This window comes from Dendrobates tinctorius, unplaced genomic scaffold, assembly GCF_039654945.1.
Source record: "Dendrobates tinctorius isolate UK_male_01 unplaced genomic scaffold, ASM3965494v1 ptg000117l, whole genome shotgun sequence".
NCBI classification, from domain to species: domain Eukaryota; kingdom Metazoa; phylum Chordata; class Amphibia; order Anura; family Dendrobatidae; genus Dendrobates; species Dendrobates tinctorius.
The window spans coordinates 16066528-16083291 of NW_027361785.1; the positions used below are offsets into that span (position 1 = coordinate 16066528).

General features: G+C 43.2%; 1 protein-coding gene across 1 annotated transcript in view; it reads left to right on the top strand.

The window, feature by feature from the left end:
* The window catches only part of NXN (nucleoredoxin), a 248824-nt gene that overhangs the window by 147426 nt on the left and 84634 nt on the right, over positions 1–16764 (top strand). Inside the window, exon 4 of the mRNA XM_073590592.1 lies at positions 7153–7253. Within this exon, the coding sequence (XP_073446693.1) occupies positions 7153–7253 (101 nt within the window). The remainder of the gene's footprint in view (positions 1–7152; positions 7254–16764) is intronic.

A 16764-nucleotide genomic window follows, 5' to 3' on the forward strand; every position in this document is an offset into this window, starting at 1 on the left:
AAAAAAAAGTGCAATCCTACAGTTTTTTGTTTTTTTTTACCAAATGCTAAAACTGACCTGCCAATTTGATTATCCAGGTCATTATGCGTTCATAGGCACCAAACATGTCTAGGTTCTTTTTTATTTAAGTGGTGAAAAAAAATTCCAGTTTGTTAAAAAAAAAAAAAAAATTGTGCCATTTTCCAATGCCCGTAGTGTCTCCATTGTTCGCGGTCTCAGGTTGGGTGAAGGCTTATTTTTTGCATGCCGAGCTGACGTTTTTAGTGATACAATTTTGGTGCACATACAATCTTTTGATCGCTCGTTATTGCATTTTAATGCAATGTTGCGGCGACCAAAAAAAGCGTAATTCTGGTGACTTTTTTTTTTTCTTGTTACGCCATTTAACTGTCAGGTTAATTTTGTTTTTTTATATTGATAGATCTGGCGATTCTGAACGCGGCAATACCAAATATGTGTGTATTTCATTATTTTTTTTATTGTTTTACTTTGAATGGTGTGAAAGGGGGGTGATTTGAACTTTTATTTTTTTTTATTTAATATTTTTGCAACTTTTTTTTTTTTTTTTTTTAACTTTTTGAATGCTTCAATAGTCTCCATGGGAGACTAGAAGCTGCAGATGTCCGATTGGCTCTACTACATACAGGCGATGATAACCTGCGGCTGTTGCGGGCACATGTCAACCAAGTAAATCAGCTGTCATGTGCGCGGAAAGGTGGGTGAACACAGCCCAGATGCAGCGCCAAACATTCTGACATCTGCATACTATTACGATCGATGTCGGAAATGAGTTAAAATCATAAAAATATATTGTAACTATGAATTAAATACTTTTATGAAAAAAATAAACAAAAAAAGTACACATACAGTTGTGGCCAAAAGTATTGACACCCCTGCAATTTTGTCAGATAATACTCAGTTTCTTCCTGAAAATGATTGCAATCACAAATTCTTTGGTATTATTATCCTCATTTAATTTGTCTTAAATGAAAAAACACAAAAGAGAATGAAGCAAAAAGCTAAATATTGATCATTTCACACAAAATTCCAAAAATGGGCCAGACAAAAGTATTGGCACCCTCAGCCTAATACTTGGTTGCACAACCTTTAGCCAAAATAACTGCTACCAACCGCTTCCAGTAACCATCAATGAGTTTCTTACAATGCTCTGCTGGAATTTTAGACCATTCTTCTTTGGCAAACTGCTCCAGGTCCCTGATATTAGAAGGGTGCCTTCTCCAAACTGCCATTTTTAGATCTCTCCACAGGTGTTCTATGGGATTCAGGTCTGGACTCATTGCTGGCCACCTTAGAAGTCTCCAGTGCTTTCTCTCAAACAATTTTCTAGTGCTTTTTGAAGTGTGTTTTGGGTCATTGTCCTGCTGGAAAGACCCATGACCTCTGAGGGAGACCCAACTTTCTCACACTGGGCCCTACATTATGCTGCAAAATTTGTTGGTAGTCTTCAGACTTCATAAAGCCATGCACACGGTCAAGCAGTCCAGTGCCAGAGGCAGCAAAGCAACCCCAAAACATCAGGGAACCTCCGCCATGTTTAACTGTAGGGACCGTGTTTTTTCTTTGAATGCCTCTTTTTTTCTCCTGTAAACTCTATGTTGATTCCTTTGCCCAAAAAGCTCTATTTTTGTCTCATCTGACCAGAGAACATTCTTCCAAAACGTTTTAGACTTTTTCAGGTAAGTTTTGGCAAACTCCAGCCTGGCTTTTTTATGTCTCGGGGTAAGAAGTGGGGTCTTCCTGGGTCTCCTACCATACAGTCCCTTTTCATTCAGATGCCGACGGATAGTACGGGTTGACACTGTTGTACCCTCGGACTGCAGGGCAGTCTGAACTTGTTTGGATGTTAGTCGAGGTTCTTTATCCAACATCCGCACAATCTTGTGTTGAAATCACTTGTCAATTTTTCTTTCTGTCCACATCTAGGGAGGTTAGCCACAGTGCCATGGGCTTTAAACTTCTTGATGACACTGCGCACGGTAGACACAAGAACATTCAGGTCTTTGGAGATGGACTTATAGCCTTGAGATTGCTCATGCTTCCTCACAATTTGGTTTCTCAAGTCCTCAAACAGTTCTTTGATCTTCTTTCTTTTCTCCATGCTCAATGTGGTACACACAAGGACAGAGGACAGAGGTTGAGTCAACTTTTATCCATGTCAACTGGCTGCAAGTGTGATTTAGTTATTGCCAACACCTGTTAGGTGCCACAGGTAAGTTACAGGTGCTGTTAATTACACAAATTTGAGAAGCATCACATGATTTTTTGAACAGTGCCAATACTTTTGTCCACCCTCTTTTTTATGTTTGGTGTGGAATTATATCCAATTTGGCTTTAGGACAATTCTTTTTGTGTTTTTTCATTTAAGACCAATTAAATGAAGATAATAATAACAAAGAATTTGTGTTTGCAATAATTTTCAGGAAGAAACTGAGTATTATCTGACAAAATTGCAGGGGTGTCAGTACTTTTGGCCACAACTGTATCTGGTGTCTCCACATGCGAAACAACCTGACCTATAAAACTGTCCCACTAGTTAATCCCTTTAGTGAGCACCGCAAAAAAAAAGGAAAAAAAAACAATGCTTAATCATCATGAAGTGAAATCAAATGTTATCAAAAAGATGAATGTAAATAGTGGGTATGGAAAGTATTGAGACCCCGTTCAATTTTTCATTATTTCATTGCAGCCATTTGGTAAATTCAAAACAGTTCATTTTTTTTCTCATTAATGTACACTCTGCACCCCATCTAAATCCATGGTGCTGTACATGTGAAGGGAGGTTACATACAAAGTTATAGATATATATCGTTAACAGTAAACAAATTTACAATGACAGACTGGTGCAGAGGGGAGAGGACCCTGTCCTTGCGGACTTACATTCTATGGGATAGTGGGGAAGAGACAGAAGGTCTGGGGTGCAGCAGCTCTGGTGGTGATGAGGCGGCAGAATGGTTATTGCAGAATGGTTATAATCCTAGTATCGCTGTAATCGCACCTACCCAAACAATAAAGTAGCCTAATCACTTATAACGCACGAGGAACAGCGTAAAAAATAACCATTTCTTGACCTAATATTGATTTGCTCATTCTTCTTCCCATAGATTCCAATAAGGTTCAGCGCACATTTATGCGGCTCTCTGCGCTGAGCGCTTACATCGGGATTTCCGTGTAGATCTCTGACGTGGTTCTGACGAAAACCCTGGCAGAAGATTCCCCATAATGAGTTAGATGAAGGCACTGTGGATGCTGTCTGGCGTATCATCTAGCTGTGTCCGTCTTTTTATGCATGCATAAAAATGCGGTCTACCGTAGTTTTGTGCACTTCTGGGGAAAAAAGGACATCGCTGACTCCAGAGTATTTCTGCTGCCTCATTATGGTGAATGTATCCTTTGTGGGTTTCATCTGAATCACGTCACTCAGAGATTTAGATGGAAACCCCAAAGTAAGTGCTCAGTGTAGATTGCTGGATAAATGTGATCCCAAGCGTTGTGTGAAATGTTCCCAATAAAAGCTTCAACACAGTCCACAAAAAAGTCCCCTCTCAGGTCCGTCATCTGTCAATGGAGATATAGGGGGCTTCCATGTTACTGGTAGCACACAGACTCTGGAAAAACTAAATGGCTCCCCGTCCCTCAAAAGAAATTCAGCAAATTCTGCAGTCCCAAATCTAAATGCACTTTTCGTTCTGAGCCCCACAGTGTGCCTAAACCACATTTGGCATCTTCATGCTTGGCATTTCTGTAGTGATGAGAGCCCGCCTAATTTACGGGTGCGTGTCTCCAGAAGCATGAGCTGGACACTACCAAGGCAGTTTTCACTCGGTAACATCCACTGCTGCTTGTTTCTGGAAAACAACCCATTGAGTCAAAATCGTCACTACACCTGTAAATAAATTCCCAAAGGGGTATAATTTACATAAGTCACTTAAGGGGGATTCTGCCCTTCTAGCACTTAGGGGCTCTGTATATGGAGTCTGCAAACTATTCTAGAAAAATCTACCCTCCAGAAGGCAAATAGCGCTCTGTTCCTCCTGAGTCTTGCCGTGTGGCTAAGCATTTCTGTACAGTCAGCATAAATTTTGGGACTAATTTTGGTGCGATTTGTAACCATTTCTCAGTGTGAAAATGGAAAATCTGGGGCTAAAACAAAATTTTGGTAGTAAACATGTAGTTATTTTTTTCTTCACTGCCCAATGGTATAAAATTCTGTGACCCACGTGTGGTGTCAATATGATCATTACACCCCTTGACAAATTAATTGAGAGATGTAGTTTGTAAAATGGTATCTCTTATAGGGGGTTCTGCTGTTCTGGCATCTCAGGGGCTCTGCCAATGTGACATGGCACCCTCAAACCAGATCAGCAAAATGTGAACTCCAATATGATGCTTCTTCCCTTCTGAGCTTTGCACTGTTCTTCAAAAGTACCGTATTTTTCAGACCATAAGACGCTCTTTTTTCCCAAAAATTTTTTTTGGGAAAATGGGGGTGCGTCTTTTGGTCGTAATATACTTACAAATCCTGTTGTGGCGGTCACGTGGAGGCGGTCCCAATGCAGCCTCCCTGTGCTCTGTGGTGCGGTGGTGTCAGGGCTCTGTAGTATGGCTGCAGCGGGGCTCTGTGCTGCGTGGGGGGGCTCCGCCGGCATTTCGTTAAAGAAGCCCCCGCAGCCCCGTTGCTGCAACGTGGTGGTCTTCAGAAAGATGGCCACCGGGAGCGGCGCATACTCAAATTCAAATCTCGGCAATGAGATCTCGTCCCGAGATCTCGGGACAAGATCTCGTTGAGGAGATCTGAAACTGAGCAGCGGCCATCTGTCCGGAGGCCTCCGCGTTGCAGCAACGGGGCTGTGTGGGGCTTTCGAGCTTTAACGAAATACCGGCGGAGCCCCCCACGCAGCACAGAGCCCCACTGCAGCCACACTACAGAGCCCCGACACCACCGCACCACAGAGCACAGGGAGGCTGCATTGGGACCACCGCCACGGGACCGCCGCAACAAGATTTGTAAGTATATTGTGACCAGAGCACAGCCACCCCACGGAGCACAGCCACCCCACAGAGCACCCCTGCAACACAGTACACCACCACCGCACCAGCATGGACCACCGAACGACCCTTGTGACCACTTCTCTACTTGTGCTGATCCCTTCGCTGATAAGCAGAATTCGGTCTGTAAGACGGACCCCTATTTGACACATTATTTTTTCCCCCTATCTTCCACCCCAAAATTTGGGGTGCGTCTTATGGTCCAGGGCGTCTTATAGTCCGAAAAATACGTAGTTTTCGACCACATATGGGGTATTTTCTTACACAAGATATCTTCTTTGCACAACAAATTTTGAGTTCCATTTTTTTCCTGTTACCCTTATGAAAATAAAAAGTTGAGGTTAAAATTACATTTTTGTGGGAAAACGTTATGAACTTCTGTGAAGCACTTTGGAGATTCAAGATACTCACCACTCATTTAGATACATTCCCTGAGGGGTCTAGTTTCCAAAACGGGGTCACTTGTGGAAGGTTTCCACTGTTTAGGCACATCATGTGCTCTCCAAACACGACTTGACACCTGCAATCCATTCCATCAAGGTCTTCGTTCCAAAACGTCATGCCTTCTTTTCTGAGCCCTCTGCCGTTAACACAAAAAGTAGTTTTTCACCACATAGAGGGTATCTGCATACTAAGGAGTAATTGAAAAACAAATTTTGGGGTCCTATTTCTTCTGTTACTTTGTGAAAATAGAAAAATTGGGACTAAAAACATTTTTATGGGAAAAATTTGATTTTTATTTTCATGGCTCAACGTTATAAACTTGTGTGAAGTACCTGTGATTTCAAAATGCTCAGTGCACATCTAGATAGGTTCCCTGATGGGTCTTGCTTCCAAAATGGTTTCACTTTTTTTTTTTTTTTGGGGGGGGGGTATTCTACTGTTAAGGTACATCAGGGACTCTCCAAACGCGTCATGGCATCCGCTAATTATTCCAACAAATTTTGCAACCAAAAAACTCAAATTGCGCTCCTTCTTTCCGAGGCCTGCCGTGCATCTAAACAGTGGTTTTCCCCCACTTATGGGGTATCTGCATGCTCAGGAGAAATTACACAACAAATTTTGGTCGGTCCAAAGTTAAATTTTTGGGAAAAAAAGTAATTATTCATTTTTTCCTTCCACATTCTAAAAATTACGGTGAATCACCTGAAGGGTTAATAAACTTTGTGAATGTGGTTCTGAGCACCCTGAGGGGTGCAGTTTTAGAATGGTGTCACTTTTGGGTATTTTCTGTCATATAGACCCCCTCAAAGTGACTTCAAACGTAAAAAAAAAAAAATGGTTTCGGAAATTTAGTTGAAAAAATGAGAGTTCGCTCGTCATCTTTTAACCCTTATAACTTCCTAACTAGAAAATAATTATATTTCAAAAAAATGTGCTGATGTAGACTTGTGGGAAATGTTATTTATTAGCGATTTTGTGTGACCTAACGCTCATTTAAGAGCGTAAAAATTAAAAGTTTTGAGTATTGCAAAATTTTCGCCAAATTTCCTTTTTTTTTTTTTTTTTTCCTCATAGCGACGAAATTTTACCACTTTCATGAAGTACAATATGTCACGTGAAAAAACAATCTTAGAATCAGTGGGATCCGTTGAAACGTTCCAGAGTTATTACCTCAGAGTGACAGTGGTCAGAATTGTAAAATTTATCCTGGTCATGAAGGAGAAAAGAGGCTTGGGGGCTGAAGGGGTTAATATTGAGATAATGGAAACTGTCATTAGGCCGCAGGTGGTCAGTTTACTCTCTTATTTTACCCTTGCTGCTTCTCAGAGTATTCTGTCTTTGTTTCAAATCCCACATACAGCGGTAGAGATATGAGCATTTTCTTTCGTTCTAATTTTATGGTTTTTACCAAGAGGACATGGCCAAAGATTGGCAAAAAATCAAAATGTCCCTAACTCTGGATCTGCATGACGAACTAAAATAAAGAAAAAATGGAATACTTTGAGAGCATCAGGAATAAAATTGCGAACCTGGACTCCTATGACTTGGTGACCATCCCTCCTGAACTCTTAGGGCAACATTTAGGTTTGCTGATTTCTCGCTTCATCTGAAAAAATATGGACATTTGTGTTTCATTTTCAGTGTCCACCATGTCGAAGCCTAACCAGAGTGTTGGTGGAATCATACCGGAAAATTAAGGAGCTGGGGCAAAAGTTTGAAATTGTTCTAGTTAGTGCTGACAGGTAAGTGATTTTTTATTTTTGTAACTCAAAAAAGAGTACCTGTCACCATTCTGTGGCTTCCTGTTTTTTTTTTTTTTTTGTTTTTGTTTTTTACGAAACCAGTGGCTAGCCGCTGATGATTTTACTAAACATGACTTATTAATAAAAATGCACACAAGTGTCAATAATACCAGCATAAAGGACCTGACTTTCTGGCAAGTCAGGGCTGTAGTTTGAGGTTGTGAGATCCCGGCTTGCAGAGTGCAATCTCACAGACCTCCATGTATCTTTTCATTGTAAGCATGAGATTTCACCAAAGCTGCTGCCGCCACTTGATTGGCACAAACAAAATACAAAATTCTGTGCTAAATAATTTTTTAATAAAATTTTGATTTTTTTGTTATACAGATCTCTGCCTACTGCTTGTGCTTTTATACTTTGAACTTTATAATAACCAGTATGCAGTAAGCAGGCAGCTAATATCTTAGTGTTAACTTTGAATGCGTGATTTAAAGCATCATTAACCAGGTTACATTTTTAGACGAGTGTTTGAGTTTTTGATGCTGAAGGTTTTCTGCAGCATTTATGCACCTGTTATATAATTTAGATTACTATACTTGCCTCTTTTTCACTGCATTTTTGAGTGGATATTTTTTTACATGCATTTTATTGTATTTTTTGATGATGCGCCTTTTTTCTCTTGTGTTAAAAAAAACAGATTTATTATATATATATATATATATATATATATATATACATATTTCCTAGTAATTTGACTTTGGCAAAACCTTGATACCGTCCTGTGCGGATAACCAGCAGTTTAGCACGTTTCTACTGCGAAAACACAGTAAACATGCATATGCATTTTTTTTACCTGCCGATTTTCTCTATCTAATGCAATTCTATGGAGATAATCCACACATGGAAATCAGCGTCAAGAGAAATTTACATGTGGATTTCAAAACTCACACCGCAGGTCATTTTATAAATCTCATTCATTTTCCTGTAAATGTAAGAAGCTGCTTTTTTTGAGCAGTGAAAATACCCAGCGTGAAAAACCCACCAAAAACTCATCGTGGGAACTTGACCATAAAGACCATCAGAAAATTTAAGTTTATAGTATGTAATTTGTTTAACTTTTTTTTTTTTTTTTTTTTTTTGTAATGTGTGTATTTTTATTTTTTTAATATCCTCTGTTTAAAAAAAAATAGAAGTCTTGAAATTTTCCCACTGGTTACTGGGGCTATTATAGTCATACCTCCTATTGTTTCAGGAGATGCTAATGTATATTAGCCGCGATAGATTGCCTTAAGGTACTGTCACACTTAGCAATGCACCAGCGATCCCGACCAGCGATATGATGCGGTCAGTATCGCTGGTGCATCGCTGGGGTCGGGGGTCGCTACTTACCTGTCACACTAGGCGATCCTGACGTCCTCCCGCCCGGCTCCACGCTTGTCGCTCGTCTCTCCACAGGAAGCGCCGCAGCAAGCTGACAACGAGAAACGGTCCAGGACGTTCTCGGGCGATCAGCGATAACCAGTGGGGGAGCTGGTCGTAGATAAGTATCACACACAGCGATATCGCTAGCAATATCGCTATAACGTCACAAGTTATAGGGGCAGCACGGTGGCTCAGTGGTTAGCGCTGCAGCCTTGCAGCGCGAGTCCTGGGTTCGAATCCCACCAAGGACAACATCTGCAAGGAGTTTGTATGTTCTCCCCGTGTTTGCGTGGGTTTCCTCCGGGCACTCCGGTTTCCTCCCACACTCCAAAGACATACTGATAGGGAATATAGATTGTGAGCCCCATCGGGGACAGTGATGAAAATGTGTGCAAACTGTAAAGCGCTGCGGAATATGTTAGCGCTATATAAAAAAAAAAAAATAAAGTTATAGCGATATCGCTTAGTGTGACAGTACCTATAGACCCTATCTTTTCTACTGCAGTATCTAATGAGCAAATGTAATTATAAGGGAGAGGGTGTTGTGACCTATTGTGACTGGTAGGTTGTGTAGTATCAGCTGTAATTATAAGCCTGCCTGTGGAAATGAGACTTCTGAAAAGTGTTTTGTATAGATCAGGAAGTATGAGTCTAAAATAGCGCCTGTAGCCAGTGTGAACATTGCAAAGATATATAAAATACATTGATAAAAGTGCAACAAGTCATTTTTAGCGATGAGCGAACGTGCCCGGGTAACGTCTTAGCCGAGCATGCTCGGGTGTTTCCCAACCACCTGTGATTGCTTGTATATTGTTAGACAGCCTCATCACATGTGGGGATTCCCTAACAAACAGGCAATCCCCACATGTGTTGAGGTTGTATAACAGCCGCAAATCTTACAGCCGCAGGGACTCGAACATAATTTACGAGCACTCCCAGATGTTTGGATAACACCCGAACATGCACGGATAAGACGTTATCCGAGCACTTTCTCTCATCACTAGTCATTTTCTGATTGTACGTTCCTAATCAAAATAGTTTAACATTAAAGATGTTAATCGGGCATCTAATATTAATGATCTATGCTTGAGATAAGTCATCAATACCCGGTAGGAACCCACTACTTATCAGCAACAAGAACTGCTGGTCAGCCGCTGTACATAGCTGTTTGGTTCTGTTAACTATATACACCGCCAAAGCTACTAAAGGCTTATTGGTGTGGGTTGTCCGCCCCCAATAGTCTGATGTTTATGGTCATGGATGGGTCATCATCAATATTATACTCTTGGACATCTTTAATATTTACTGAATAGAAAATTGGCTGCAGTTTTCTATCCATTAAAAACAATATGTATAATAGGTGAATATGGGTAAGATAGCAGATTCATACAAATCAGTAATATGTCTTTGATTCAGAAGAACAGCAGCCATTATGTCTGTGTGATCAGAACCTTACAAAACTTAGAAGCTTCACTATTCTTCAGCTCCTGTCCATTGAATGAAGTCTATGAAGCATAAGCATTATACAGAACTATGAAACATCTGCAACATCGAGTGCTAATAGTGGCCCCTCCAGTCAGTGAATTCTGGTGTGCAATTACAAATGTCCTTATAGCATTTAACAAGAAGTTAAAAAACTTGTCAACTAAATAGGCCTTAATTTGCAGCTTTCCCACAAACCGCCTCCATGGTGTAGCCCCTTTCGGTACCTAGCATGAAGCAGGTGTGTATGGTGCAGAAGATTAACCAGTAGGGATTCTAGGAAGACATTACCGGTAACTTTCTGGAAATATTGCCTAAATATTATATAGGCATCACAACTTCCCATCTAGAGAGCATGTGTAACTGATGAGTACATTTTCAGAAAATAAGTGGCATACATTGTTTTTGTTGCTGCATTTTCTTTGTGCATTAGTAGATGCCCCATGAGAGTATTTTACAATAATTTATGATCCCTAGTTTGGCCTTGCAGATTGTGATGTGACATCACTGGGTTTACTTTAGCTTTGTTTTCAGCTGTTTGCTTAAAGCTGGCTAATTATTTATTGCATGGTAGAATACTGTAATCGAGTAGTGATGCAACTATCTGGTCAGTCATGAACGGGCATTTGTAGTTTGTGGAGACTGCTTGTGAAGCTCTAGTTGGTCTTTGTATTTTATTTTTTCCTGCAAATTATGTCTCATGGCTAACAGATTTTGGAAATCACACACATTCACAGTATGCCGCAGGGTAGTATGCAGCCTGCAACACCATGCACAAAGCTTTTGATCTAGAAGTGTGAGCAGACAATACTGGGCAGAAATATCTTTGGTGACTTTTATGTTTTTCATTCACTGAGTGGGCAGTCACTGCACACGTGAAGTCAACCACCTTCTGATAACAGGGATCAAGTTGCTTTCCTTGCTGGATAGGTAGAAGTTTATCTGTTAGGATCACACCTTTATGACACTGCTACAAAAATGAGAAGTAAATGAGAAGAATACCTGGAATTGCCAAGAGACAGTAACTGTAGCAGAAAGATGAATGTTGGTTTCGGGATGTACTAAAAAGAATGAAGAAAAGGAATAAATTTAAAAAAAAATGAACATAGTAACTTATAGGTCCAAAGACATGAAGACGTATTATTGATTTCTTATGCATCTTGGATATGAAATGAAGATGAATTATATGTAGACAATTAGAAAATCAACACATACTCCATATAAACAGGTGTATATTATATTCCCTGTGCCTGATAGGTGATGAATAAACATGAAATATATGTTGATAATAGGGGAATGAACACATATCCCATATAAACAGGTGCATATTATATTCCCTGTGCTTGGTATATGGGGAATGAACATGAAATATATGTAGATAATAGGACAATGAACACATATGCCATATAAACAGGTGTATATTATATTCCCTGAGCTTTATAGGTGGAGAATGAACATGAAATATATGTAGATAATAGGAGAATGAACACATATCCCATATAAACAGGTGTATATTATATTCCCTGAGCTTCATAGGTGGGGAATGAACATGAAATATATGTAGATAACTAGATTATGGCCCGATGCTATCGCATCGGGAGGATGCGATAGCATCACACCTCTTGCCATGCTAACCCTCAACACACACACTCCTCAACACACACTCCTCTCACCTTTCACCATCTCCACTCACTCTTTCACTCCACATACGACCCCTTCTCTCACTCCGTCTCTCATACTCACGCCGTCATCGCCGCTGCTCCACGATCCCCGACATCTTCCGCCGGCGCCATCCTGGATCCAGACGTTGTCCACGCCGGCGACATGTTCTTGCGGCGACGCCATCTTGAGTATCGTGAAATCCCGCGATAGTCAAGATAGCGTCGCCGGAATTACATGTCGCCGGCGTGGACGACGTCGGGATCCAAAATGGCGTCGGCGAAATCTTGCGAGTTTTCGCCGACGCCATTTTGGATCCCGACGTCGTCCTCGCCGGCGACATTTTCTTGCGGCGACGCCATCTTGACTATCGTGGGATTTCGCCGATCCAAAATTTCACGAAATCCAAGATGGCGTCGCCGCAAGAACATGTCGGCGGCCTGGAGAACGTCTGGATCCAGGATCGCGGCGGCGGAGGAAGATGTCGGGGCAGCGACGATGACGGTGTGAGTATGAGAAACAGAGTGAGAGAAAGTAACGTATGTGGAGTGAAAGAGTGAGTGGACGTGAGTGGAGGTGAAAGGTGAGAGGAGTGTGTGTTGAGGCGGTGTGGTGTGTTGAGGGTTAACATGTGCGTGTGTGTGGTGACGTCACCGGTTACAACTGGACGGAAGTTGTTACAACCGAAAGCTGCTTAGGGCATTTATTATTATAGATGATGAGGAAGAAGCCGTCTGTTGTTGGCGGTGATGGCGTGTAGAGGCTTCTTCAGCCAATGTAATAGATTTAGAGTTAGGGGATTCGTGTGTGAGACGACGGCGTTTATAAGCCTTAATCTTGTCAAGTCGATGCTGTTTTTCCTCAGGAGTCTCATTAGCACGGCGTTGTTTTTGTCGTAGTGCTAAAGCTGCTTTCCTTTCACTGGCATTGGCATACTGTGCATCGGTATTGAATGGTGGTATTGATAGGGCAGAAACAGATTGCTGATTAGTTATGTCAGTGAACGGCATATGGGATGAAGTGTAGCAGTAAATTGTTCCACATGCTGATGTGGAAGCATCCTGTTGTGAGTCTAATAATAATGATGAGGAAGAGGCTGTCTGTTGTCGGCGGTGACGGCGTGCAGAGGCTTCTTCAGCCAATCTTATGGATTTAGAGTTAGGGGATTCGTGTGTGAGGCGACGGCGTTTATAAGCCTTAATCTTCTCAAGGCGATGGTGTTTTTCCTCAGGAGTCTCATTAGCACGGCGTTGTTTTTGTCATAGTGCTAAAGCTGCTTTCCTTTCACTGGCATTGGCATACTTTTTGTTATGACTCATGTTGGCACAGGTAAAGGAGTCTATTTGGCAGTTATCTGGCAGTGAAGAAGGCGTCCTGGAGTATTGTAGAATAAACAGATACTAATTGACCCTGTAATTGCCCAGCAGTAGTTATGAAGTGGTAGTGGCAAATTGGTCCTGTAGTTAGACACCGGCAGAGGAGCAAGGCAGCAGTAGTTATGGCGGTAGAGGCAAATTGGCCCTCTAATTAGACACCGGCAGAGGAGCAAGGCAGCAGTAGTTATGGCGGTAGAGGCAAATTGGCCCTGTAATTAGACACCGGCAGAGGAGCAAGGCAGCAGTAGTTATGGCGGTAGAGGCAAATTGGCCCTGTAATTAGACACAGGCAGTGAACAGTCAGAGGAGCAAGGCAGCAGTACTTATGGCGGTAGAGGCAAATTGGCCCTGTAATTAGACACCGGCAGAGGAGCAAGGCAGCAGTAGTTATGGCGGTATAGGCAAATTGGCCCTGTAATTAGACACCAGCAGAGGAGCAATGCAGCAGTAGTTATGGCGGTAGAGGCAAATTGATCCTGTAATTAGACACCGGCAGAGGAGCAAGGCAGCAGTAGTTATGGCGGTAGAGGCAAATTGATCCTGTAATTAGACACCGGCAGAGGAGCAATGCAGCAGTAGTTATGGCGGTAGAGGCAAATTAGCCCTGTAATTAGACACCGGAAGAGGAGCAAGGCAGCAGTAGTTATGGCGGTATAGGCAAATTAGCCCTGTAATTAGACACCGGCAGAGGAGCAATGCAGCAGTAGTTATGGCGGTATAGGCAAATTGGCCCTGTAATTAGACACCGGCAGAGGAGCAAGGCAGCAGTAGTTATGGCGGTATAGGCAAATTAGCCCTGTAATTAGACACCGGCAGAGGAGCAAGGCAGCAGTAGTTATGGCGGTAGAGGCAAATTAGCCCTGTAATTAGACACCGGCAGAGTAGCAAGGTAGCAATAGTTATGGCAGTATAGGCAAATTGGCCCTGTAATTAGACACCGGCAGTAAACAGGCATAGGACCAAGGCAGCAGTAGTTATGGTGGTACAGGCAATGCCAAGCGTCCGCACAGCAAGTCGGCGTGAGGTAAATGATGCAATTTCACGAATGCAAGATGGCGTCAGCGAAATCTTGCGAGATTTCGCCGACGTCGTTAAGGCTGTGTGCACACGCTGCGGATTAGGTGCAGATTCATCCGCGCGGATTTTGTAAAATCCGCAGGTGAAACCGCAGGTCAAAAGACCTGCGGTTTTACCTGCGGATTGCTCTGCGGTTTTGCCCTGCGGTTTTTCATCTCCTCAATAGAGGAGATGGCAAACCGCAGGAGAATCCGCAGAAAGAATTGACATGTCAATTCTTTCTGCGGATTGAAAACCGCAGATAATCCGCGCGGAAAATTCCGCACCGTCTGCACTGCGGTTTTTGATTCCCATAGGGAATCATGGTACTGTACACCGCAGCAAAAACTGCTGCGGGTCCGCAGCGGCCAAAACCGCTGCGGAACCGCAGCAAAATCCGCAGCGTGTGCACACAGCCTCACGCCTCTTGCCATGTTAACCCTCAACACACCACACCGCCTCAACACACACTCCTCTCACCTTTCACCTCCACTCATGTCCACTCACTCTTTCACTCCACATACGTTCCTTTCTCTCACTCCGTTTCTCATACTCACACCGTCATCGTCGCTGCCCCGACATCTTCCTCCGCCGCCGCGATCCAGGATCCAGACGTTCTCCAGGCCGCCGACATGTTCTTGCGGGACGCCATCTTGGATTTTGTGAAGTCCCGCGATATTCAAGATGGCGTCGCCGCAACAACATGTCGCTGGCACGGGCGACATCGGGATCCAAAATGGCGTCGGTGTAATCTCGCGAGATTTCGCCGACGCCATCTTTTTGGATCCCGATGTCGGCGGCCTGGAGAACGTCTGGATCCTGGATCGCGGCGGCGGAGGGAGATGTCGGGGCAGCGACGATGACGGTGTGAGTATGAGAAACGGAGTGAGAGAAAGGAACGTATGTGGAGTGAAAGAGTGAGTGGACATGAGTGGAGGTGAAAGGTGAGAGGAGTGTGTGTTGAGGCGGTGTGGTGTGTTGAGGGTTAACGTGCGTGTGTGTGTGTGGTGACGTCACCGGTTACAACTGGACGGAAGTTGTTACAACCGGAAGCTGGTTAGGGCATTTATTATTATAGATAAGAGAATGAACACATATCCCATATAAACAGGTGTATATTACATTCCCTGAGCTTTATAAGTGGGGAATGAACATGAAATATATGTAGATAATAGGAGAATGAACACATATCCCATATTAACAGGTGCATATTACATTCCCTGTGCTTGGTAGATGGGGAATGAGCATGAAATATATGTAGATAATAGGAGAATGAACACATATCCCATATAAACAGGTGTATATTATATTCCCTGAGCTTTATAGGTGGGGAATGAGCATGAAATATATGTAGATACTGTATATACTTGAGTATAAGCCGAGATTTTCAGCCCTTTTTTTTAGGCTGAAAGTGCTCCTCTCTGCTTATACTTGAGTCATTGTCCTGTGGGTCGGCGGGGGAGGGGGAGCGTGGCTATCAGATCATACTCACCCCCTCCTGGTGCAGTCTCTGCAGCCCCTGCTTCTCCGATGTTCTCTGGCGCCGCAGCTCTTCCTATGTTCAGTGGTCACGTGGTACCGCTCATAAAAGTAATAAATATGCGCATATTCATTACTTTAATGAGTGGTACCACGTGACCGCTGAACCCTGGAAGGAGCTGCCGGCACTGGAGACCATCGGAGAAGCAGGGACTGCAGAGACCGCGCCAGGAGGGGGTGAATAGGATGGGGGGAATCTATGCGATATTCACCTGTCCCCGTTCCACCGCCGCGTGCCGCTCTGTCTTCCGCATCCTCTGGTTGTGACGTTTAGGTCAGAGGGCGCGATGACGTGGTTAGTGTGCACCCTCTGCCTGAACAGTCACTGCAGAGACCCGGAAGACAGAGTGTAGCGCAGCGGTGGAATGGGTACAGGTGAATATTGCAGGTGCCGGGGCCCTGAGCCAGTGGTGACATCGGCACCTGGGCCCCATATCGCGTGTGTGTCGCCGCCTGCTCAGGACACTGGCACCTGGCCCCTGCCACAAGAGGTGAATATGTAATTATTATTTTTTTAATCGCAGCAACAGCAGCATATGGGGCATATATATCTATGGGGCATCTTATAGGGCCATCAAACTTTATGCCGCATTATATGGGGCATATATATCTATGGGGCATCTTATTGGGCCAACAACCTTTATGGAGCAGCATATGGGGCATATTATTCTATGGAGCATCTTATGGGGCCATCAACCTTTATGGAGCATTATATGGGGCATTGTTGTGAATGCTCTTTCTGGGCTCCCTCTGGTGGTTACTGAAGGTAGTGGAGCTGGTCAGATTGACAGAGGTGTTGCGAGTTCTCTTTCTGGGCTCCCTCTGGTGGTTACTGGAGGTAGTGGAGCTGGTCAGACTGACAGAGGCTTGCCACCTGATAATAATAATGACGATTGGATATCTGGGATTTCTGACTGGAGTGTTTAAGACAGCTGACTTCCTTCAATCCCTGCTGGTGATTTTCTTCCTGTTCCTTC